Below are 26562 nucleotides of genomic sequence, written 5' to 3' on the forward strand. Positions count from 1 at the left end.
AGAGAGGGAGAAAGGGAGGAAGGGAAAAAGGAAGGAAGGAAGGAAGAGAGAAAGAGAGACAGAAAGGAAGGAGGGGAGGGAGAGAGGGGAGAAAATACTAAATAAAAAGCTAATATCTATAGTACATAAAGAACAACTAATATCAATAGATGAAATAAAATATAGCCTAGTAGGAAAAAAAAAATGTAGCCAGGTGCTGTGGCTTATGCCTGTAATCTCAGTGCTTTGGGAGGCTGAGGAGGGAGAATCACTTAAGGCCAGGAGCTCAAGACTAGCTGAAGAAACATAGCAAGACCTCATCTCTACCAAAGAAAAAATTAACCAGGCATGGTGGTGTGTGCCTATAGTATCAGCTACTCAGGAAACTGAGGCAGGAGGATTGCATGTGCCCAGGAGGTTGAGGCTGCAGTGAGCCATGATTGTGTCACTGCACTCCAGCCTGGGCAACAAAGACCTTGTCTCTTAAAAAAAAAAAACAGTGTAAAGGATATAGACAGGTAATTTATAGAAGAGGACATCCAAATGGCAAATAAATAGATAATGAGAAAAAATGTAGTAATTAGGAAAATTGAACAACAGTCAGAGTAATACTGGGATCTCTGAGAAGGAGTAAACAAGTGAGTTGATCCCTACACCTTCCTGAGCGTGCTACCTGTAGGCAGTTTCCAAGCTGCAGCACAGGGAAAGGGAACCTCATACAAAAGTCTCATAAAATTGGAGTTGGATATTGGGAGTCAGGCAGGCTGAAGAGGCTAGATTTTCAGAGCAGATTGCTGGGGAAAAGAGCACTGTATGTTAAAAATTTAACATAGCAAGAACCTCAAAGATCTGCAGAGGGAATCTTTCTAATCTTTAACTGAGTGCAGATATCCGTATGCATGGAATAAAACTTTACAAAGACAGTGTAAATTTCCATCAAGACAAGGAAAGACTTGCTGGAAAGCAGTGAGCCAAAGAATTTTCCTGGACTTCATCCGGAGGTGGAAATAGTTCATGTTCCCACCAGTCAAAGTGGAGAGACTAATACCCAGGGCATTGGGTAGGTTTCCCAGAACAGTAGATTAGATGGAGAGGAAGAAAACACCAGGGAACTTGAAGGCATACAATAGAAACTATTCTAAATGAAGACAGGAAAAAAAAGACTACAGAAAAACTTAAGCAGAGCTTCAGTAACTTATGGGACAATATCAAGCAAATTTACATGTAATTGGAATATCAGGAAAAGGAAAGAGGTACAGAAAAAAATGGAAAAAATGATGACTGAAATTGTTCAAATTCAAATAACTATAAATCTGCAGATTCAAGAAGATCAACAAACCCCAAGCTGAATAAACATAATGAAATGGCATCAAAACACGTCCTAATGCAATTGCTGAACACCAGTGACAAAAAGGAATCTTTGAGGCAGCTAAAGAAAAAGATGTTACATATAAAGAAACACGTAAGAAATACAACAGACTTCTCATCCGAAACTATGCAAGATAGAAGGCGATGGAGTATTATCTTTGAAACACTGAAAGAAAATCTTTGTCAACCTAGAACTTGATATCAGGCAAAAATATCTCTCAGAAAAGAAGATAAATACTTTTTCTGTCAAATAAAGCCTGAAAAAAATAATTTCCAACAGATATGTACTATGGAAATACTAGAAGTTCTTTAGACAGAAGGAAAATGATGCCAGATGGAAATCTGGGTCTACACAGAGGAATGAAGAGCACCAAAAATGGCAAATGTGTGGGTATATATAAAACATATTTCCCCATGGCCAGGCGTGGTGACTCATGCCTGTAATCTCAGCACTCTGGGAGGCCAAGGCCGGTGGATCACCTGAGGTCAGTAGTGTGAGACCAGCCTGACTAACATGGTGAAATCCTGTCTCTACTAAAAATACAAAAATTGGACAGGTGTGGTGGTGGGCACCTGTAATCCCAGCTACTCAGGAGGCTCAGGCAAGAGAATCACTTGAGCCCAGCGGGTGGAGTTTGCAGTAAGCCAAGATTGCCGTACCAGTGCACTCCACACTCCAGCCTGGGTAACAGAGTGAAACTCTGTCTAAAAAAAAAATCTGTCTTTAAAATCTCTTTAAAAGATAATTATCTATTCAAAGCAAAAGTAATAACAATGTATTTTGGGGCTTATATATAGAAGTAAATCTATGATAACAATGAGACAAAGGATAAGAGAGAAGAAATAGAAGTATACTCCTATACATTTTGGAAATAAATTTGGTAAAGTTATTTGTGCATGTACTTCACAATCCAGCAATTACATTCCTGGGCATATATCTAAGAGAAACTCTTCCTTATTTGCATAAGGCAACATGAAGGAAAATCTTCATTGCAGCATTGTTTGTAAATAGTGAGAAACTTAAAAACAAAACTGAGAAGAATGGATAAGAAAATTTTGAAATATTAATAGAAATAAATATTCAGCAGTTAAAATAAATGAATTAGAGCTATGTGTTTTAAGTAAATACCTTTTTTAATTTTAATTTTATTTATTATGATTATTTTTGATCCCCAGTTTGACCATGGTAAAGTAAATAAGTCTTAAAATACATAAGAATTACTTAATGGATATGAGGTTTCTTTCTGGGGTGATGAAATGTTTTGAAACTACATAGTGGTTATGGTTGCACAATATTGTGAATGTACTAAGTCCCCCTGAATCATATACTTTAAAAGGGCTAGGCTGGGTGTGGTGGCTCACACCTGTAATCCCAGCACTTGGGGAGGCTGAGGTGGGCAGATCACCTGAGGTCAGGAGTATTCGAGACCAGCCTGCCCAGTATGGTGAAACCCCATCTCTACTAAAAATATGAAAAATTAACCAGGCATGGTGGTGGGCAACCTGTAATCCCAGCTACTTGGGAGGTTGAGGCAGGAGAATTGCTTGAACCTAGGAAGTGGAGGTTGGAGTGAGCCGAGATTTATGAATTAGAGCTATGTGTATTAAGTAAATACCTTTTTTAATTTTAATTTTATTTATTATGATTATTTTTGATCCCCAGGCTGACCATGGTAAAGTAAATAAGTCTTAAAATACATAAGAATTACTTAATGGATATGAGGTTTCTTTCTGGGGTGAAACTCCAGAGATTGTGCCACCACGCTCCAGCCTGAGTGACAATAGCAAACTCTGCAATAGCAAAACTCTGTCTCAAAAAAAAAAAAAAGTTAAAATGGTGAATTTTATGGTATGTGTATTTTACCTCTTTCAGAAAAAAAAAAATACAAAAACCAAGTTTAAAACATAGAAAGATTTTATTTTTTAAAACAAATGCATACAGAGGTAATACCCTTTAAGTCACAAATGTGAATAACTTAAATGAGTGATTATCTCTGCTGAGAAGAGGAAGAGGAATAGCATCAGGGAGAGGAACACTGGGGCCTTCATCTGTCTCCCAGTATTCATTCAACAAGCATTGTTAAGCAGCATTTCACATAGTGGATTACGCTTTCCTCCCAGAAAAAGGTTTTTTTTCACTTGGCTTGTAGGATTCCACATCTCCTTGTTTCCCTATTAGCTTCTGCCTCTCAGTGTCCTTGCCAGTTCCACTCCTCCTCTATGGCCAGTCATCATTCTAGAACAAGGATCAGCAAACATTTTTTGTGAGGGATCAGATAGTAAATATTTTCAATTTTACTGGTCATGCAGTTTCTGTCACAATGACTCAACACAACTCATTTTAGTGTCAAAGCAGCCATAGACAATATATAAATGAATGAATGTGGTTGTGCACTAATAAAGCATTATTTACAAAAACAGGCAGCAGCCCAGTTTTGGCCCAGTTCTATTCCAGACAATGAAATAATTAGTGAATAAAACAGTCAAAAATCCCTGTCCATGTGACCTTACTGATTTGTTTTTTTCTAAGACCACCAGAACGGGCGCAAAGGAACCAGCGACTAGGCAAGGGTAGGAGCAAAACTGCAAGTTTATTTTGGTCACCTAGCTTCAGGGGAAGAAGGTGGGTAAGGAGAGGTTTGTTGGCCTCCGGCAAATGAGGCCCACAGAGTTCTCCATGCTGCCCTCGGACGGAGTTCCGGCAGTCCCGACCGCAGTGGGGAAGCTGGGAAGTCCGTGCGTGGCACTCGTCCGCAGCGGCTTTTCTGGGAGTGGGAGGGCGATAGGCAGGGCACGGGCGTGTCCGGGGGCGTTCCGCAGGTGCGACCAGGTAAATCTTAGTCTCTTCAGATTGACATCACCTGGCGCATGCCCAGTTGGTCTGCACCTTCCCGGGCGTCGGCTGCATTTTCGCGCGCGCGGGAAAAGTTGGGGGGGGGAATGAAGAACCCGGAAGTGCGCCATCTTGCCTCCGTTCGTCCAAACAGTCCAACCTTTTATTGGTAATAGTGATAAAGGGGCGCCGTGGTCTGTCTGGCTACTTCCTGCTGTTAAGGGGCGTCGTTAAGGTCGGGGCCCATGGTTGGCATTTGGACGTACGGATGAAGAATAAAATAAGGCACAGTATTAGTATAGGAACGAGGTATGGAAGCATTTGTCGGAATATGGGCAAAACCCAGAAGGAAGGTCCGGCAAGGTTGGGGTGTTAAGGTTTTGTATCTCAGTTTTTTATTTTATTGAGGGTTTGAATGTTAGTGTCTGCTAGGCCTGACTTGCTAACATAATAGCAGCACTCTTCTCCAAGGAAGAGACAAGTGCCTCCTTTTTCAGCTGTAAGCAAGTCTAGGGCTCGCCTGTTTTGGGCAGCTACTTAGGCTATTGAGGTAGTTCGATGCTGCAGGGAGGCCAGGCTTTCAGCTGATTCCAATAAATAGAGGGAGGACAACAGCCCGTTTTTTTAACGGGGGTGGCGTAGTGGCATGGAAAGTTGCTGGAAAAGCTCTGCTACTTCTGCCTGGCTGTATAAAGTTAGACTGGGGACCAAGGACACGGGGACATAGAGGGATCAGTTAATGGCTGTATGGTTAAGAGTTTTAGAGAGAGATCAGTTGCACGAGAAATAGCCTTCAAAGGGGGCTGTTTGGCCTCCATTGGGTGCCTGAGTATGATTACCTCAGGATGAATTTGGAGTTGAATAACGGGAAGGAAGGATTGGGCAGTTTGGACGAGAAATAGCCTTCAATGGGGGCTGTGTGGCCTCCATTGGGTGCCTGAGTATGATTACCTCAGGATGAATTTGGAGTTGAATAACGGAAAGGAAGGATTGGGCAGTTTGGATGAGAAATAGCCTTCAATGGTTGCTGTGTGGCCTCCATTGGGTGCCTGAGCATGATTACCTCAGGATGAATTGGAGTTGAAAACGGAAAGGAAGGTGGGCAGTTGGACGGAAAATAGCCTTCAGTGGGGGCTGTCACTGGTGGGGGCTTCTAAAGCCTCACAGAGGAAGCAGTGGGAGGGATTGGTTATATTCACAGTGTAGGTTAAGTCTAGCCTTTGGCAGATAAGTGCGAGCCATGAGAAAGGGGTCTCTATTTGTGGAGAGAAGTTTGATAGCCTTAAGGAAGACAACTGGCAGAGCTATGTACTACTGAGTGTGTTCGGCTGTCTTGTGGCCAAGTTTCAGTGATGAGAAAAAAATTGCCATACAGTAGGCGGACTAGCAAAGGTCTGAGTGTATGAGTGAAACAGCAATATAAGTATAAAATGAGACTTCATTTTCCGTGTAGTCACGGAGTGTCCCTTGCCACTGGAGATGTTCAATGAAGGTTAGGAGATGGGAGAACCACTGCTCTGGACTATTGTCTGGAGGTAGATCTGGGTCTGGGGTTATGTATTGAAAGTCTGATAGGTTTATGTAGAAGATGGTGAGAAAGCGAGCTAAGCGCCAGGGGTCAGGGAGCATGAACTAGTTAAGAAAGTTTTGTAAGTTTGAGGCGAGTGGGGGAAAGTTGAACTGATGTCCACTGATTGTTCCCGGTGGGGGCCCTCTTTAGCTGGGAATGAGGAACGAGTGTGCAGAGTAGTTGTTGGCCAGGCAGCAACTGAGGAGTGGAGTTTTTCCTGGGGTGGATGGCTTTCCGCTTACTCCTACTATAGAGATATTGGATGGAAGGCTAGGTCCAGAGAAGGACGGCAAAACAGAATAGGTAGCCTCGCTGTTGATTAAAAAAATTGATTGTCTTACCCGCTACCAGGAGAGTTACCCGCGGCTCGGCGAGGGTGATGGGGGTCCCCGAGTCTCGGCACCTTCAGTTGTCGTTGTCGTCCAGATGTAGGAGCTGGAAGGAGCTCCCAGGATCCTGGGAAAGGGGGTCACGTGGAGACGCAGCACCTGTTCTCAGGGTGGGGCAATCAGACTTCCAGTGTCCTCCCTGCTGGCAAGCAGGGCAGGGGGTTGCTGGTGGACGAGGCTTAGGACATTCATTGGCCCAATGTCCTGACGCCTTGCACTTATGGCAAGGCTGCGTTGGGGCTCGGGGACCTTGCGGACACCTGTTGGCATAGTGTCCTGCCTTGCCGCACTTATAGCAGGCTCCTTTCGTAGCCTTGGAGTCTGCGGAGTGTGTACTCTCTGGTCTGGGGTTACAATTGGGCTGTAAAGCCGCTGCTAGGAGTTGGGCCTTCTGTTTGAGGCGTGCTTGCCGTCTCCTCTCTGGAGTTATAGACCTTAAAGGCTAATTTAACCAGATCTTGTATTGGTGCCTGAGGACCATCCTCTACCTTTTGAAGTTTCTTACGAATGTCAGGAGCTGATTGAGAAATGAAATAAGACGCCAAAATGGTGGCCCCTGTGGGGGAGGCCGGATCTAACCGGGTATATTGGGTTAGAACCTCAGTCAGCCTATTTAAGAATGCGGCTGGATTTTCTTCTGGATTTTGTATAATTTCTTTTAATTGTTAAAATTTACAGTTTTGTTTGAGGCTGTTTGCATACCAGCCAACAAACACTGAACCATTATGTCTCGCCTACGGCGCCCAGGCTGGTTTGCTTGGTAGTTCCAGTCTGGGTCTGCCTAGGGTACTGCTTGCTCCCCTAGTGGGATGGTGGCATCAGTTAAATGTAGTTGGTTAAATGTAGTTGGTTGCCTGGCGGCCGCTACGATGCGCTCTTGCTCCTCAGGGTTTAGGGTGGAGGTTAGGATAACCTGGAGGTCATGCCAAGTTAAGTCATAAGCCTGACAAAGATATCTAAATTCCTTTATGTAAACAGTGGGATTAGCTGAGAAATCCCCTAAACGCTTTTCAATTTTGGAAAGATCGGCCAATGAAAAAGGGACATGTACTCTGTCTACCCCCTCCGCCCCAGCCACCTCTCGCAAAGGCGCTAACACTGTAGGAGGGTGTGGGGCAGGAGTGGAGGCATCAGCAGGGCACTTAGAGCGGGTGTGTGCAGCGACAGGAGACTCAAGACAGCCAGTTGGGGGCCCCGAAGGAAGCACGGGACTGAGTGGATTACTAGTAGGTAAGGAAGAGGAAGGAGGAGTCCGGGCGGAGGGAGGAGAAGTATAGGGCGGAAGTGAGGGAAACCCTAGATCCTCCAGCTGAACAGAAAGGAATGAAGACTCCTCTTTTTCGGGTTCCTGTGAGCTGGCGTCCTTGGCTAGCATAACTTGGGCCGAAGAGCACCGGCTACACAGGTCGGGACGAGAGCGTAAGGCCCAAAAGCCTTGTATGTACGTAATTTCAGACCACTTGCCTAACCGCTGGCAGAAATTGCTGAGGTCCATCAGAACATTGCGATCTAGGGTGCCCTCGGTGGCCACTGAGACTGATTGTCTAGTTTGTATCGGGGCCACGCCACAGTGGAAAGGAAAATTAACCGCTTCCTCCTAAGGTCTTGTTCAAGCTGTAAGGTTTTTAAATTGGCTAGGAGGCACCCCAAGGGGGTGCTCTTTGGAAATTTGGACTGGGGGTTTCCCATTTGTTTCCTCTTTACCGACACAATGGACCCAATGGACATGGGAATGGATCCCTGCCTGGCTTCAAAGCGTCCTTTGGAACCAGCAGAGACAGACGAGAGGCTCTTGAAGCCTAAGTGGAGATTACCTTCAGGCGGACGTCTCCGTCCTGAACGGGTCTCCCGAGCCACTTGGTGGCTCCAAATGGACCCCGGACCTGCGCAGGATTTCTGGCCGAGGAAGGTAAAGAGGAGACAAGGGCACTTACCCCAGAGAGGCCGTGAGAGTGAGGGAAGCGGGTCTCAGGTCCTGGTCCGTCTGCGGCGTGGAGCGAGGAGGAGGAGGAGGCTCCCCAGGCCCTGGGGGCCCCGAGGAGGGGTCTCCTCCCGGGTTTTGGCACCAACTGATTTGTTTTTTTCTAAGACCACCAGAACGGGCGCAAAGGAACCAGCGACTAGGCAAGGGTAGGAGCAAAACTGCAAGTTTATTTTGGTCACCTAGCTTCAGGGGAAGAAGGTGGGTAAGGAGAGGTCTGTTGGCCTCCGGCAAATGAGGCCCACAGAGTTCTCCATGCTGCCCTCGGACGGAGTTCCGGCAGTCCCCACCGCAGTGGGGAAGCTGGGAAGTCCATGCGTGGCACTCGTCCGCAGCGGCTTTTCTGGGAGTGGAAGGGCGATAGGCGGGGCACGGGCGTGTCCGGGGGCGTTCCGCAGGTGCGACCAGGTAAATCTTGGTCTCTTCAGATCGACGTCACCTGGCACATGCCCAGTTGGTCTGCACCTTCCCGGGCGTCGGCTGCATTTTCGCGCGCGCGGGAAAAGTTGGGGGGGGGATGAAGAACCCGGAAGTGCGCCATCTTGCCTCCATTCGTCCAAACACTTACATGTTCGAGGAAGGAGACAACAAAGACAATGAATCAATAAGTTGTATTATATAATAAAAGGCTATAAGTGTCATGGAGGGGAAATAGAACAGAATGAGGGGGATAGGGAGTGACGACAGGGTGAGAGTAATGATTGGAACTTAAATAGTGTAGTCAGGGGGCTTCATGGGCAAGTGATGTTTCAACAAGACCTGTGAGTTTTGCAGGTATCTAAAGGACAAGGTTCCAGGCAAAAGGAAGAGCAAGTACAAAGGCATTGAGACAGTAGTATACCTGGCATTCTTGAAAAATCACAAGGAGGACAATGTAACTAGAGGAGAATGAAAGAGGGGCAGAGAAACAAGAGACAAGCTTAGAGTGGCAACCAGGGTCCAAGAAATATAGTGTCTTGTAAGCCCTTGATGACTCTGGGCTTGGCTTTTTTTTTTTCTTTTTTTCTTTCCTTCCTTCCTTCCTCCTTCCTTCCTTCCTTCCTTCCTTCCTTCCTTCCTTCCTTCCTCCCTCCCTCCCTCCCTCCCTCCCTCCCTCTCTCTCTCTCTCTCTTTCTTTCTTTCTTTTTAGACAGAGTCTTGCTCTGTCACCCAGGCTGGAGTGCAGTGGCATGATCTCAGCTCACTGCAACGCCTCCCAGGTTCAAGCAATGCTCCTGCAATAGCCTCTGGAGTAGCTGGAACTACAGGCATGCACCACCAAGCCCAGCTAATTTTTTTATTTTTAGTAGAGACTGGGTTTTGCCATGTTGGCATGGTCTCGAACTCCTGGCATCAAGTGATCCACCCACCTCAGCCTCCCAAAGTGCTGGAATTATAGCCACGTGCCACCACTCCCGGCCTTCTTGCTGTATTTCATATGATGAAAGGGACAAGGCAGATCTCTGGGGCCTCTTTTATAAGAGCACCAGTTCCACCACCCAAAGGCCACACCTCCTAATACCATCACATTGGTGTTTAGGTTTTAACTTATGAGCTTTATGGGGGACAAACATTCAGACCATAGCGATGATTTTATAATAATGTGCATGTGGGGACTATTGATAAGAAGATTTTATAAGTAAGCAAGACAAATTACTAAAGCAGAAACATTTGAGGGAAAGAGCCACAAGAGATGTGGTACAACATAAATATGGACCACTCTACAATTTCCAAAAGCAAGAATAATAGTTATTATTTTTCCTCTGCTAGTAAAAAAAAGAATTAAGAATAATTGATACATACAAGATTGTTTTATCTGTGTCTGATTAGTTGCTTTACCATTATACATTTTGATCTAAAAGTCACTGTGAGTATTAAAAGAGCTAGACTTATGGGATTGACTATAGGTCAATAACCGTATTGATAATCACGAAGAGTTATGTAGTAAGTAAGGCCTTGCTGAGAAGCCCATGTGGATAAACTCACACATATCCTCCATTCCTGCTATCACAGCCTCTTTATTTGTTAGAACAAGCACTGGTATAGCTGGGGAAAAGGCTAACAGAAGTCTTCTTGCTCAACTGCTTCTCAAAAGCCTCTTTAGAAGTGGGTGCCTTTGGTGAACATTCACAAGGGAGCCCAATATGCACACTCTGCCCATTCGAAGTGGTTCACACACATCATTTCCCTAGACCTCATCATCAACCCTCTGATATCATTCCTTCCAACTCTCTGAACATCAGCTGCATTGCCAGCCACTGGCTCCATACAAGCCACTGAAGGAGGGCCCTTTGGATCTTCTTGGGGGCCATGGTTATGGAGTAAGTGACTAGGTTGCATAAGATGAATCGACTCCAATATTCCTGACTCCCTAAGTGTTTTTGATTTCTTTATCTGCATTACTTGGCATTACGTTTTCATTTAGTGTGAGCTGCCACTGAGCTCAGATTATAGTAAACCAACTGGGCAAACTGGCTAAGCGCTCCCACTACTAGAGACAGTACATCAACTTTCTTTTCTTTTTTTCCTTTTTTTTTCTCGCTCTGTTGCCAGGTTGGAGTGCAGTGGCACGATCTTGGCTCACTGCAACCTTTGACTCCCTGGTTCAAACAATTCTCCTGCCTCAGCCTCCCAAGTAGCTGGGATTACAGGCACAGGCTACCATGCACAGCTAATTTTTGTATTTTTAGTAGGGACGGGGTTTAACCATGTTGGCCAGGATGGCCTTGATCTCCTGACTTCATGATCCGCCCGCCTCGGCCTCCCAAAGTGCTGAGATTACAAGCGTGAGCCACCCCGCTCAGCCTCAACTTTCAACTTTCTTCATGTCATCTTTAGACTCATTGCCATGCCTATTTCTTGCTTTCTGTTGCTCTTTTGTTGTGTAAAGCATCTCCCCTCAATCAGATCTTGTCCATATCCTCTTGGAGTGCATTAGCATCTGATTCTAGTTCTAGGAGTGAAGGCACAGGTAGAGATACGGTATTTGGAGAATCAGCACCTCCTTGCATGGTGGCTGTTTCATGCTCTTCAGTATAAGCTGTACCAGCCTTATCAGACAATGGTGGGAAACCTGTGGAGACACAGCAGAATTTAGGAGGGCAGTGGCACTTGAATTCATTCAAATCCACCCAAATTCCCAGGGCTTCATTCTTTCACAGTCAATGCCCTCAATGTTCATAGAAGAGACCTGATGAGGCTGCAAATTAAATTTATATTGTAATTCTAGGCTGGGCACGGTGGATCACGCCTGTAATCCTGGCACTTTGGAAGGCCGAGGAGGGGGAATCACTCGAGGTGAGGAGTTCCAGACCAGGCTGGCGAATATGGTGAAACCCCTTCTCTACTAAAAATACAAAAATTAGCTGGGTGTGGTGGCACACGACTGTAATCCAGCTACTTGGGAGGCTGAAGCAGGGAAATTGCTTGAGCCCTGGAGGCAGAGGTCATAGTGAGTCAAGATCGTGCCACTGCACTCCAGCCTGGGTGACACAGCAAGACTCCATCTCAAAACAGTTATGTTGTAATTCTGGTACCTGCAGCACCAAGCTTTGCACCTGGGGAGCCCAGACGGTAGGGAATTGGGCTCCTCAGGGAGCCCAATATGCTCACACTCTGCCCATTCCAAGAGGTTCACCCATATCATATCACTCCCCTAGACCTCATCACCAACCCTCTGATATCATTCCTTCCAAATCTTTCCCCAGTAGAGAAGGCAGATTTTACATCACCCCTGAGGCTAGGAGGGTTTTCTGGTGCAGTCATAAAAGCTTGTGTCCTCTGATTATGCTTGAGCTTGTCATTTTTCATTCTTTAAGCTCTCTTGGGCAGTTCAGGGGCTCAAAAAGTCAGAAAAACTTGTCCTTGCTACTGCCATTGCTGCTGCCACAGCCACCCCAACACCCACAAAGCTGACAAATGGACACCCAGCACTGTCAGAGTTTTCTTGTTACCTGGAAATGCCACAAAAAATGGTTCTACCTCATGTCCACCTTCTAAACCTCCTGCCAGTGCTTTACATTTGAGGGACTTAAGCTATGCCCAGGACCTGAGCTACAGTGTAGATTTTAGTTGTTGATACCCTGCAATGCGGGGTTGTAGGGGAATGGAGAAAGGAGGCTGGAGTAGATGTCTGCCTAGGTATAATATTCTTTTTTTTTTTTTGAGATGGCGTCTCACTCTGTCGCCCAGGCTGGAGTGCAGTGGCATGATCTCAGCTCACTGCAACCTCTGCCTCCCAGATTCAAGCAATTCTCCCTGCCTCAGCCTCCAGAGTAGCTGGGATTACGGGGTGCCTGCCACCACGCCCAGCTAATTTTTGTGTATTTTAGTAGAGATGGGGTTTTGCCATGTTGGCCAGGCTGGTCTTGAACTCCTGACCTCAGGTGATCTGCCCCACCCCCCTCGGCCTCCCAAATTTCTGGGATTACAGGCATGAGCCACCGCACCGGCCTAGGCATAATATTTAATGTATATTTGAGGTCTGTCTTGGGACCACCTCCCTCTCTTATCCCGGCTAAGATATTGAGAGTACAGACTCCTGGTTATAATTCTAACTCCGCTGCTTACTAGTTGTGTTAATCTACTCCTCTGTGCCTCAATACTCATTAGTCACTGTGCCAATGACTGTGGAACTCTGTGTGACTCTGGGAGTGTGTCACAGTCCCTCAGGTGAGTAGCATTTCTGTAAATCGAGGACTACTGGTGTTGGACTATATAGGAAACTACCTGGGGTACTGTAGGGAGCAGGTGGCTCTCTTTAACAGCAGGACTGGCCGGCAGGTGCTTTTACAGCGGCTGACAAGTGTCTGCTCATGAATGAATGGATGGGCGGGAGCAGAGTGAAGGAGATTACGCCCTCAGGCCTCTCATCCCCAGCCTTGTAAAAGTGAGGTGGCAGCGGTGTGGCAAGTGGGGAGGAGTGCTTTGGTGTTTACAGGCCTGGACTTTAACTGAATCCTGGCTTCCCCACTTACGAGCCGCTGGACCCCTAGGTAAGTTCATTTACTTAATTTCCTCTGTTGTAAAATGGAGCTGCTAAGACCCATCTTCCCAACCCCTCTCCAAATATTTGTGTTGAGAGTAAGTGGAACCCTTGATTCCAGAACCTAATGCAGCCAGAGCCACCTGCCCCAGGAGCCCCGGGGCGAGGGGGTGGGGGGGAGGCGGTTGGGGGTGCGGGGTCCTGGCGCGCAGGGGCTGCACGAGGGTGCCAAGCCCCCGCGCCAGTGCCGCCAGCCAGTGCCTCTCGCGCGCACTCTGGATCCAGCGCCGATTTACCCCAATCCCGTAGCAGACGAGGGCTTGTGCGAGAGGGGGCCGGGCGGCTGCAGGGAAGGCGGAGTCCGAGGGGAAAACGAAACTGAGAGCCAGTTCTCCCGAAGCCGCGGGTCTCCGGCCGGCGGCCGCAGCGCAGGTGAGCGGGCCTGGGGGCAGCCGAGGGAGCGCAGGGAGCGGGGGCCGGGGGGCCATGGGATAGGGGCTGTGGGCCCAGCCGGGGAGGGACCCGCCGATCCTGCGTCCCCAGCTCAGGACGCGGACGCTGATCCGAAGCCCCTGGCCCCAGCTGGGTCAGCAATGGGAGAGCAGTCCGAGGCCCACAGCCCGGGTGTGGGGCCCTCCCTGAATCCAGGGAAAGGATCGTGGAGCGGGATGGGGGCTGAAAGCCATTTCCTTCCCGCGAAGAATTTTTATCAGTGCAAGTAACGAATATTTCCTAGGCAGCAGTTGTGGGGCTGGGTCTAGTGGAAGATGAATAGGCCTAGAGGCTTGACATACAGAAAATACGGAGGCCTGAAATACTCATAGACTGGCTGAACAATCTCTGGCTAAAAATCTCTTGCATGGAGAGTTGCAGTAGTTTCCCAATTGCCTGGCCTCAGTTCCTGTTCCCACTCCGTCTCCTCACCCCCGAACCTCCACCCCCTACCTCTTCTACACACCTCAGCAACTGGAATGTTCCTTTAAGTAAGAACCAGACTCTGCCCTGCTCAGACCTACCCCATAGCTTTCCTGTCTCGTCAGAATCCTATAAACATTTATTAAGGCTCACCGGCAAGGCCCCTGCACCCCCTACTCCGGCCATGCTAGCTTCCTTGCTGTTCCTGGTGCACAGCCAAGCATCCTCCAGCCTCTAGGCCTTTGCACTGCCTGTTTCTTCTTCCTGGAAAGCTTCTCCCCCAGATACTTGCATGGGGAAACCCCTCCCTTATCCTGCACTGCTTCCCATGCCAGCTTATCAGAGCAGCCGTCCTCAAACAACCAGCATATACAAGAAACCCCACTCTGCCCTTGCTGTTCCCCTTCCACTACCTCAATTTTCAACATAGTAGTTATCACCTGATGACATTTTCTTTTTTCTTTTCTTTTCTTTCTTTCTTTTCTTTTCTTTTTTTTTTTTTTTTTTGAGACAGATTCTCACTCTGTCGCCAGGCTGGAGTGCAGTGGTGCGATCTTGGCTCACTGCAACCTCCGCTTCCCGGGTTCAAGCGATTCTCCTGCCTCAGCCTCCTGAGTAGCTAGGGACCACAGGCGTCCGCCACCATAGCCAGCTAATTTTTTTATTTTTAGTAGAGACGGGGTTTCACCATATTGGCCAGGCTGGTCTTGAACTCCTGACCTTGTGATCCCCCACCTCAGCCTCCCAAAGTGCTGGGATTACAGGCATGAGCCACCGCGCCCGGCCATGAGCCACAGCGCCCGGCCACCCGGTGACATTTTCTTATGGGTTGTTCCTCCACTGGTAATTTCACAATTACCTATAGCAGGGTTCACTAGTATAGTCCCAGCACCTAGTACATAATAGGTGCTGATTAAATGTTTGCTAAATGAATGGTAATTCAAAAACTCCCTTTTGAATTCCAAAATAATGAGGTGTCCTGTTGCCCATGTTTCCTTCTTTCCTTCCTTCCTTCCCTCCCTCCCTCCTTTCTTTTCTTTTTCCTCTTCTCTTCCTTCCTTGTTTCCTTGTTTCCCTCTCTATCTCTCCCTTCTTTGTTCTTTTCTTTCTCCTTTCAAGATGGAGTCTCACTCTGTCGCCCAGACTGGAGTATAGTAGCTCGATCTCGGCTCACTGCAACTTCTGCCTCCAGGGTTCAAGTGATTCTCCTGCCTCAGCCTCCTGAGTAGCTGGGATTATAGGCACCCACTACCACACCAAGCTAATTTTTATATTTTTAGTATATTTCATCATGTTGGCCAGGCTGGTCTTGAACTCCTGATGTCAGGTAATCCACCTGCCTCAGCCTCCCAAAGTGCTGGGATTACAGGCATGAGGATTACATGGCCCCATGTTTTCTTTAGTACTAAAAATGCCAGCCAGATGGAAGGTAAAAGACAGGCTCTCTGGTGTCACTTAGAAATTTAGAATCTTGGGCAGATTATGCTATTGTTTTTCAGTTTGCTTATTTGAACCTGGAGATCCCGAATACTTGACCTATAGTTTATTTGTTTATTTATGTATTTATTTTAGATGGAGTCTTGCTCTGTTGCCCAGGCTGGAGTGCAGTGGTGCAGTCTCAGCTCACTGCAATTCTGCCTCCAGGCTTCAAGTGATTCTCCTCCCTCAGCCACCTGAGTAGCTGGGATTACAGGCACGTACCACCATGCCCAGCTAATTTTTGTGTTTTTAGTAAAGACGGGGTTTCCCCATGTTGGCCAGGTGATCCACCCACCTCGGCCTCCCAAAGTGCTGGGATTACAGATGTGAGCCACCGCCCCCCGCCGTTTATTCATTTATTAATCAGATGCTAGTTGAAGGAATGATCTATGTGAAGCAATGTGCTGGCCCTGGAGGGGGCTAAGCCTGCAGAGCGACTGTAGTCTGCTGGAAGTGAGTGGAGGCATAGCCGAAGTAATGTCTGGGCATTAGTAAGATGGACAAATATAATTTTTTAGTGATTATGATGGAGGTTTCTTCCAGATGAGTGAATAAAATGTAGAATCTGCTCCCCAAATAACTCACTAATTAGTTTAAAAAGCAGTCAGGGCTGTGATGAAGGTTGGGCAAGGTGGAGTGGCAAGCCCATACTAGCTGACCCTCCAGCATCAAAGAAGGCTGTGTTGATCCTGATTGATGAGTGGAGACTGGTAGGTACAGAGAGAATGCAGATATTGCACTATACATGTAGAGGAAAGCAGGTGACAAGTCCTGGATGGGGTATCTGGAGATATTTTGGTACTCATTCATTCATTATTGAGCCTGGTCCCTTACCTCTAGTAATTCAGGCTCTATTTTGGAAAATAGAGCTTATTAAATAGGCGATTTTAACAAAGGGGATGAGCACTGTGGAAGAGCCTGGGAAGGAGTGTCTGGGATTTTGAGCTGAAATCTGTAGGAAGTAGAAATTGACCAGGCCAAGAGAGCGGAAGGAGTAGAGTCAAGGGCATTTTAGCAGGGAGCAGGTTGGACGGAGGCAGTTAGGAGTTCAGGAGAGAGTCCATGGTGGAGGCATGCTTTTGAGAACCATATCATTGTGTCTGTGGAATTTAAAACCACAAACCCGGAGGTGATCACCAGGGGAGTGAGTCTAAGTAGAAAAGAGCAAGTCTAAGGATCAGGCCCAGTGATGCTGGAATATCTAGAAAAGGGGAAGTTAGCACCATAGGAAAGCTTAAAAAAAAAATAAATGGAAGAAAGGAAGTTGAAGAGGAACCAGAAAAGGAGACAGAAAAGGAGTAGCTTGTGAGAACAGAAGAAAACCAAGGCCAGGTGCTGTGGCTCATGCCTGTCTGTAATCGTAGCATTTTGGGAGGCCAAGGCGGGCGGATCATCTGAGATTAGGAGTTCGAGACCAGCCTGGCCAACAATGGGGAAACCCCATCTCTACTAAAAATACAAAAAAATTAGCCGGGTGTGGTGGTGGATGCCTGTATTCCCAGCTACTTGGAATGCTGAGGCAGGAGAATTGCTTGAACCGGGAGGCAGAGGTTGCAGTGAGCCAAGATGCCACCATCACACTCTAGCCTGGGCAACAAGAGTGAAACTCTGTCTCAAACGAAGAAAACCAGGAGAGTGGGTGTCTTAAAAGTCCAAGACAAGACAGGGAGAGGAGGGAGAAGAGGATGTGCAACCACATCAACACATCAAATGCTGGTTGTAGGTCGAGTAGAGAAGGACTGAGAACGGACTACTGGATTTAGTGATGGGGAAGCCATTGGTAACCTCGACAAAAACAATCTCAGTGGCTTGTGGAGACTGCATGATTGAATTGATGTGTGTGTGTGTGTGTGTATTTTTTTTTTTGAGATGGAGTTTCGCTCTTGCTGCCCAGGCTGGAGTGTAATGGTGTGATCTCGGCTTAACACAACCTCCGCCTTCCTGGGTTCAAGCGATTCTCCTGCCTCAGCCTCCCGAGTAGCTGGGATTACAGGCATGTGCCACCACCCCGGCTAATTTTGTATTTTTTAGTAGAAATGGGATTTCTCCATGTTGGTCAGGCTGGTTTTGAACTCCTGACCTCAGGTGATCCATCCGCCTTGGCCTCCCAAAGTGCTGGGATTACAGGCATGAGCCACCGCACCTGGCCGCTGAATTGATGTTTTAAAAAGATCATGATGTGTCTGTATTAAAAAAGAAAACAGATAATAACAAGTGATGGTGAGGATGTGGAGAAATTAGAACCCTTGTGCATTGCTGGTAGAAATGTAACATGGGTGTAGCCACTGTGGAAAACAATTTGATGGTTCATCACAAAGTTAAACAGAATTACCATGTGATTCAATTCCACTTATAGGTATATACCACTAATATTCAGAAGTAGGGACTTAAACAGATATATTTATACCAATGTTCACAGCAGCATGATTCATGATGGCCAAAAGGTTGAAATAATCAGTGTCCATTCATAAACGAATGGATAAACAAAATGTAGCATATACACACAACGGAATATTATTCAGTCTTGAAAAGGAAAGAAATTCTGACATATACTACAACATAGATGAACCTTGAAGACATTATGCTAAGTGAAATAACCAGACACAAAAGGACAAATACTGTTTGAGTCCACTTATCTGAGGTACCTAGAACAGGCAAATTTATAGAGACAGAAAAGAGATTAGAAAATATAAAAAATTAACCAGGCATGGTTCCCACGCCTATGGTCCCAGCTACTTGGGAGGCTGAGGTGGGAGGATCGCTTGAGCCCAGGAGTTTAAGGCTGCAGTAAGCTGTGATCACACCACTGCACTCCAGCCTGGGCAACAGAGCGAGACCCTGTCTCAAAAACAAACAAAAGAGGTTAGCAGAGACTGAAAGGACTGGGAAATGGGGAGTTACTGTTTAATGGGTACAGACTTTCTATTTGGAAAGATTAAGAGTTCTGGATGTGGATGTGGTGGTAGCTACACAACATTGTGAATGTACTTAAAGGCAGGGAATTAATACATTGAAAAAGAATACATTTCATGTTATGTATATTTTATCACAATTTTAAAACATTAAAAAAAAAATCACAATAGTTGCAGGGTAGAGAAGGAATTGAAGTAGCTGTCGGGACTGGTTCTGAGATTCTCACAGCAATCCAGGAATGAGGTGGTGGTGACTTGAACTAGGATGGTAAGTGTAGACATCTTTGAGAAGTAGAAAGATTTTGATGATAGGACTTAGTTATAGATTAGAAGGCAGGGAGAGGAAATGTCAAGGATGCCTCCCAGATTCATAGCTTTCAGACTTGGATAGATGGTGGAGTCATTTCCTGTGAAAGGAAACTTCAAACCAGCTTGGGAGAAGATCGTAAATGCAGTACAGGATATTTTGAGTTTAAAGTTCGTTCAAGACATTCAAGTGGAGAATTTGGATAGAGAGATCTGGAACTCAAAGCGGTTCATAAGGAATATGTAAATTTTAGAGGTAATGGCATATAGATGATCATTGAAATCATGGACATGAAAGAAATCACCTTAAGGAGAAAGTATAGAGTGAAGAGAAGAGGCTTGTTGGACCATGCCAGCATTTAGAGCCTACAAAGATTAAGGTGTGTTAAAAAGAGTGGCCTAGCCAGGCGTGGTGGCCCACACCTGTAATCCCAGCACTTTGGGAGGCTGAGGCTGGTGGATACTGGAGCTCAGGAGTTGGAGACCGGCCTGGCCAACACAGGGAAACCTCAAAAATACAAAATTTAGCATGGTGGTGGGCACCTGTAGTCCCATAGTCCCAGCTACTTGAGAGACTGCAGCAGGAAGATTGCTTGAACCTGGGAGGCAGATGATGCAGTGAACTGAGCTCATGCCACTGCACTGCAGCCTGGGCAACAGAGTGAGGCCCTGTCTCAAAAACAAAAAACAGAAAGAGTGGCCCTGGAATAAAGAAGATCAAAAGAGCTTTCCAAGAAGAATGAACAGTTTTACAGGATCTGATTTCTGTCTTTATGGATTTACCTATTCTGGAAGTTTCATATAAATGGGAATCATACAATATATGTGAACTTTTATGTCTGGATTTTTCATTTTGCATAATGTTTTTGAGATTTATCCATGTTGTAGCATGTATCAGTACTTCATTTCTTTTGTGACTGAATAATATTCCACTGCGTAGCTATATTTCACATTTTGTTCGCCATTTATCCATTGATGGACACTTGGTTTGTTTCCACCTTTTGGCTATTGTTAACAGTGCTGCTATGTACATTCCTGTCTAAGTATTTGTTTGAAAACCTGTTTTCCAAGTCTTTGAAATACCTAGGAATGGAATTGCTGGGTTTTATGATAATTCAAAGTTTACCTTCTAGAGGAACCCCAGCAACTGTATTGTTTTACATTCCTATCAGCAATGTTTGAGGGGTCCAGTTTCTCCATGTCCTCACCAACACTGATTTTTTTTATTATTATTTCCTGATTATTATTATTATTGCCATACTAGTGGGTGTGAAACGGTATTTAGTTGTGGTTTTGAATTCCATTTCTTTAATGACCCATGATGTTGAGTATCTTTTCATGTGCTTATTGGCCATTTACATATTTTCTTTGGAGAGATGTCTGTTCAAGTCCCTTTGCCTATTTTTTAATTGGGTGGTTTGTCTTTTTGTGTTGAGCTGTAAGAATTTTTATCTATCTGGCTACTAGACCCTCATCAGATATATGATTTGCAAATATTCTTTTCTGTAGATTGTCATTTTATTTTCTTCATAGTGTCCTTTGATACAAAAAAGTTTTTAATTTTGATGAAGCCCAATTTATCTCTGTTTTCTTTTGTTGCTTGTGCTCTTGCTGTGATATCTAACATTTTATCACCAAATCCAAAGTCATGAAGATCTACCCGTATTTTCTTCGAAGAGTTTTATAGTTTTGGCTTGTACATTTATATTTTATATCCTCTAAATTTTGTAGATAATTTAAATCATTGCTATAGACTTGGTCCAGTGAGACCTATCAACAGAGGTCTTAATTTACTCAGTGGTTAAATTGTCCTAAAATTGATTTCTGCAAAATTCAGAGGGGAGATTTTTGAGATGTCATAGGGAAATCTATGTCCATACAGTTAAATCCTTCATGATTTCATACACTTATTTTTTTTTAGTATTAAAACTTTTTTATTTGAAGAATCATTGGGGAGAAGAGAAATATATTTTAGCACTTAGATATGTAGAGCGTTTCCAAAATAGTTTAGCACTCAACTAGTCAGTTCTATGAAAATCAGTTTTCCCTGAAGCACGCATTGCTCCCAGCTACAAGCGGTCCTCATATTGCGTGGTACTGTGGGACCAGAAAAATGGCCGTGCAAAGCAACCTTAATAATCAATGGGGAAAATGATGATTGTTCCATGACCTTTAAAATTCTGCTAAAATATTAAAAACTCTTAAGATCAGTTGTAAATGTAGAAAAAAATGCAAAAAAGTTTAAAAATATTTAGTGCAGTGTGAATTAAAGTGTTTTATTTCATTGTGAAAAGTAGTTTGAATAGAGATTGCCTTTTTTTCTGCCAAGTAACTTATGATACTGAGTAAGCATCTTTCCTATTCATAGTAAACTGTCATACTCCTTTTAAGTTTGGGTCAGCTTCCACCCTTTTATTGCTTGTGTTTCAATGTTGTGAAGTATTTCTGTATTCACAGTAAATATTCTTTAGTGTGAAGGTTTTTTTTTGTTTGTTTTTTTTACCATCACTTTCTCTGGGACATATTTATCTTTATTGCAATCACTTTTCTTATTTGTCTTGATAAGTTTGCCTTCACTAAGCTCCTACGAATGCACAGCAGCAAGAACAACATTCCTGTAATCAGTGGCTTCTTCTACAAATCCATTTATGTTTGATTCAAATTTCACTTCCAGTGTTACCATTTTTCATTGTTTTGCTGGACTTTCATCTTTGTTGGCCAGTTCTTTCAATGGTTCACCTCTATAAAATGTCAAGTGAAGGACAAAGAGACAGCGTAACAACGTGCTCTGCTGTGAGTGAACTGAATAACAGATGCACAGGGACCAACCCCTGGAAGAATTTGAAAGAAGTAATACAACCGGTCACTGATCATGAAGCGTATCTGTTATTTACATCGTGATTTGTAGACTGAAGAACTAGCAGAGAAGTTTGTACTTCACGTAATTACTCAGAGTTATACTGTGCTAACTACAATTTTAACCTAGGATTAAACAACACCAGTTTCCTTTCCTTCATGGTAAGGAAACTGGTATTTAAACTAAATTTAGGTCACTGAAATTTGTGCACATGGGAACCGTGCAAATCAAGGACTACCTACACCCTACTTGTTTATACTGGTCCAGACAGGCTTAACGCTGACTACTGAGAAATAACCTATCTGAATTTATATGAAATAGTGAATCTTAAAGCACCCAAGATGAAAAATTAGTGCACATTGAGGTGGTTTTAAAATCTTTGTCGTTTGTCAATCAAGCTTAAAATGTATCTTAGAGTAACAGAATTTTAGAATTAAAGACCTTTAAAGGCCCCCTAGTTTGATACCACAGATTATCCAGCATGTTTATTATGAATTATTTCTCCTCCTTCAATTTCAGTTTGCTCATACAGCCACTTGCGGTCACAGCGGCATTCCGCTCCACACTTGGAGGCAGGACAGCGCAGGCAGGACAAGCGTAGAAACATCCTAAGCAGTCTTCATCGAGGCAGTCACAGGGGTCCATCCCACTAAAAATCAGGAGACCCTGGCTATCATAGACCTTAGTATTCACTGGTATGACTTGTCTGTCCGAACCAGCGGTTGCATTTTTTGTAAGCCTTCTTTTTTCTCTTTTACCAGTTTCTGGAGCAAATTCAGTTTGCCTTCCGGATTTATAAATTGTCATGACCTCAAAGCTTTAACAGTTCTTCCATCTGACTAAGATTTCCTTCTCTGGTGGTCTTCAGAATTGACATCCACACTTCTGTGATTATCTGCGTGCATTTTGGACACAGCTTCCAACCAGGTACAAGCTGTCTTTTAAATTTTGCACTCAGAAAAGTGGCATCATCTAAGGCAATTACATGCAAATTTTGGGGGGCTAGTTTTTTGTGTATGTTAATGGGTCACAACACGACTTCTGTAAATTCTCAAATCTGTCAATATAAATTTTTATGTGATTAAAGCAAACTGTATTGTTCCTAGAAAGTGTCATTCCAGTTCTAAGTTGAAGTAAAAGCATATTATTTGATGACAGTTCTTGCAAAGTCTTAAAACCTGTGTGACCAGTATAGTAGGTTTTATGGCACTCATTTGTAGTACGAAGCTGGACTCCAACTGAACATCGATCCATCATTCTTGATTCTGACATATTTTCCTTGTTTTATTTTGTCCAGAGATCTAGGTCACGGGCTGATCACCCTTAGTTTGAGCTCTCCTCCACCCGGCTTCGGGCAGGATCCGCATCCACACAGGCTACACTCGCCTACCCGTTTCCCAGCCTGTCCCCGTGCTACCACTCCACTTTACTTATTACATATACTCTAAACTTTTTTCTTCTAAACATAAAACATTCTACACTCCTGCAGCCTTTTTACTTTTTTAAGCAGGTAGACAAACATGTAGTTGATACTAAGTGGAAGCACAGGGCAGAGTTAAAGAGAAGGACCCCCTTTCACTGACCGGCTGAGTTTTTTTTTCTTTCCTTTATTTTTTAAAACAATTTTGAAATTGACACGGGGTTTTGCCATGTTGCCCAGGCTGGTGTTGAACTCCTGAGCTCAGGTGATCCCCCCGCCTTGGCCTCCCAAAATGCTGGGATTTTATAGGTGTGAGCCACCACCCCTGGCCAGGTTGAGTTTTCAAAGTAGAAAATTTGGAGAAATTAACTTTATTGTGCAGTGAGTGAGAAAGAAAGAACAGTTGTTTTTTGTTGTTGTTGTTTTGAGACGGAGTCTTGCTCTGTCTCCCAGGCTGGAGTGCAGTGGCCGGATCTCAGCTCACTGGGCGCGGTGGCTCAAGCCTGTAATCCCAGCACTTTGGGAGGCCGAGACGGGTGGATCACGAGGTCAGGAAATCGAGACCATCCTGGCTAACACGGTGAAACCCCGTCTCTACTAAAAATACAAAAAACTAGCCGGGCGAGGTGGCCGGCGCCTGTAGTCCCCGCTACTCGGGAGGCTGAGGCAGGAGAATGGCGTAAACCCGGAAAGAACAGTTTTGAAAGAAAGTCTCAATCTCCTGACCTCGTGATCCGCCCGTCTCGGCCTCCCAAAGTGCTGAACCCGGGAGGCGGAGCTTGCAGTGAGCTGAGATCCGGCCACTGCACTCCAGCCTGGGCGACAGAGCGAGACTCCGTCTCAAAAAAAAAAAAAAAGAAAGAAAGAAAGAAAGAAAGTCTCTGCATTTATGTGGGACTGAGATGAGTCCTATAAAGGAAAGTCTCCCCAACCCCTCTGTCTCCTAAACTGCATTGGGAAACTCAGGTTAAATATGTTCTGTGAGCATCACTTATTCAAATGTCTCTTCCATTGTAGGATACTGGAAGAAATGGCTGGTGATCTTGCACCAGGTTTCTTCATGGAGCAACTTAATAAATACCGTCAGAAGCAGGGAATAAAACTTAGCTATCAAGAACTGCCTAATACAGGACCTCCACATGATAGGAGGTAAGTTGCTATAAACAATGATATGATCTTATAAATGTAAACTGGGGGAATGGCAACTCTGTCACAACTTTGAGGTCAACACTTTTGTTTTGTGAGAGTCCGCTTGGCATAAAGCGGTAACCACTTTGGAGCCACAGATGACTCCAGAGAGAAGAGAGGGTAGAAACCTTTCCATGCTTCAACAAGACATGCTGTTTTACTGTTTGGGGTGACTGCTTAAATTCTATATTGAATGTACATTCAAACCCTCAAAGGTAGTCATAGGAGGTAGTGGTGACTAGAGCACTTATTTTTAGATAGTGCATGAGTTGTATAGTATTTTATGAATATTCTTTTTGTAATCAGGTTTACTTTTCGAGTTATATCAGATAGAAGAGAATTTCCAGAAGCTGAAGGTAGATCAAAGAAGGAAGCAAAAAATGCTGCAGCCAAATTAGCTGTTGAGATACTTAATAAGGAAAGCAAGGTGAGTGATTGCCTTTTTTCCCTGGTAAATGGGAACTTGCAAATGCATTTTCTATTTCTCTCTGTGAGAAAATACTTCCATACATAGTAAAGCCATTCACACGCTACCTTACATTCAAGAGTTTGGTTCAGTCATTCCCCCCATCTTCATTTCTATGAAACCCTGAGTGAGAGCCGCACACCCAGGACACCGTGGGCAAAGCTGGAGAATAGTTATTCAGAGTGTCAGCAGCAGTTAAATACTCTAAAATTGAACAAATATGGAAAGGTGAGAAGTGTTCAGTGGGAAATGAGCTGACAGGTTCTGGGATGAGTCCCCTCCATCTAATTGAGGAAGTGCAGTAAAAGAGGAAAAAGAGATGAAAGTGATTATAGGGAGAATGATGTACAGCGGTCACTCACTGTCTGCGGGGAATTGGTACCAGGACTCCTGTGGATGCCAAAATCCACTGATGCTCAAGTCTTTTATATAAAATGGCATAGTATTTGCATATAACCTATTTGCATCTTCCCATATACAGTTATGCATTGCTTAACAAGGAGAATACATTGTAAGAAATGCATCCTTAGGCAATTTTCTCATTGGGCAAACATCACAGAAGTACTTACACAATCCTAAAAGGAGTAACCACTACACACCTAGGCTATGTAGTATAGCCTATTCCTCCTAGACTACAAACCTGTACAGCATGTTATTGTACTGAAAACTGTAGCCAATCCTAACACAATTTAGTATTCATGAATCTACACATATCTAAATATAGAAAAAGTACAGTAAAAATACAGTATAAAAGACAAAAGGCTGGGCGCGGTGGCTCACACCTGTCATCCTAGCACTTTGGGAGGCTGAGGCGGGTGGATCACCTGAGGTCAGGAGTTGAAAACCAGCCTGGCCAACATGGTGAAACCCTATCTCTACTAAAAATACAAAAAATTAACTGGGCGTGGTGGCCGGCACCTGTAATCCCGGCTACTTGGGAGGCTGAGGCAGGAGAATTGCTTGAACCCGGGAAACAGAGGTTGCAGCGAGCCTGAGGTCGTGCCATTGCACTCCAGCCTGGGGACCCTGTCTCAAAAAAAAAAAAAAAAAAAGACAAGCAAAAGTACACCCATATAGGGCACATACCATGCATAAATAGAGCTTGCAGGACTGGAAGTTTCTCTGAGTGAGTCAGTGAGTGGGTGGTGAGTGAATGTGAAGGCCTAGGGCATTATTGTGTTCCACTGTAGACTTTATAAACACTGTATACATAAGCTACATTCATTTTATTAAAAATTGTTTTCCTCAATAATAAATTAACCTTAGCTTACGGTAACTCTTTTACTTTATAAACTTCTTATTTTTAACATTTTGACTCTTTCCTGATAACACTTAGCTTAAAACACAACCACAGCCAGGCGCAGTGGCTCATGCCTGTAATCCCAGCACTTCGGGAGGCCGAGGCAGGCGGATCACCTGAGGTCAGGAGTTTGAGACCAGTCTGGTCAACACGGTGAAACCCTGTCTCTACTAAAAATACAAAAATTAGCCGGGTGTGGTGGGGGTCGCCTGTAATCCCAGCTACTTGGGAGGCTGAAGCAGGAGAATTGCTTGAACTCAGGAGGCGGAGGTTGCAGTGAGCCGAGATCATGCTACCACATTCCAGCCTGGGCAACAGGGCAAGACTCCATCTCAAAAAAACAAAACAAAACAAAAACAAAAACAAAAACACATAGTATGGCTGTACAAAAATATTTTGTTTCGTTACGTCTTTATTCTATAAGCTTTTTTCTATTTTTAGAATTTTAAACTTCTTTTTTTTTAACTTTTAAACTTTGTTGTTAAAAAATTAAAACATGATTGGGCACAGTGTTTCATGCTTGGGATGTCGAGGAGCCATGATTATGCCACTGTACTCCAGCCTGGGTGACAGAATGAGACCCTGTCCCAAAAAAAAAAAAATGCTGGGCATGGTGGTTCATGCCTGTAATCCCAG

General features: G+C 44.7%; 1 protein-coding gene, 1 long non-coding RNA gene and 1 pseudogene across 2 annotated transcripts in view; 1 reads left to right on the forward strand and 2 right to left on the reverse strand.

The window, feature by feature from the left end:
* Nucleotides 1-3347: 3347 nt before the first annotated feature.
* LOC117062470 lies at nt 3348-14266 on the reverse strand. The gene is made up of 3 exons (XR_004428393.1): nt 14152-14266; nt 11101-11172; nt 3348-3583 (listed from the first exon to the last, which is right to left on the reverse strand). It is a non-coding gene; the product is annotated as an uncharacterized LOC117062470 (long non-coding RNA).
* EIF2AK2 (eukaryotic translation initiation factor 2 alpha kinase 2) overlaps nt 13368-26562 on the forward strand; it is a 54419-nt gene continuing 41224 nt past the window's right edge. The window contains 4 exon segments of the mRNA XM_033176025.1: nt 13368-13515; nt 22314-22479; nt 23990-24121; nt 24467-24587. Of these exon segments, the coding sequence (XP_033031916.1) occupies nt 24003-24121; nt 24467-24587 (240 nt within the window). The 5' untranslated portion in view covers nt 13368-13515; nt 22314-22479; nt 23990-24002.
* LOC117062469 lies at nt 21870-22978 on the reverse strand (annotated as a pseudogene).

Source organism: Trachypithecus francoisi, unplaced genomic scaffold (assembly GCF_009764315.1).
Source record: "Trachypithecus francoisi isolate TF-2019V2 unplaced genomic scaffold, Tfra_2.0 Lachesis_group17, whole genome shotgun sequence".
NCBI classification, from domain to species: domain Eukaryota; kingdom Metazoa; phylum Chordata; class Mammalia; order Primates; family Cercopithecidae; genus Trachypithecus; species Trachypithecus francoisi.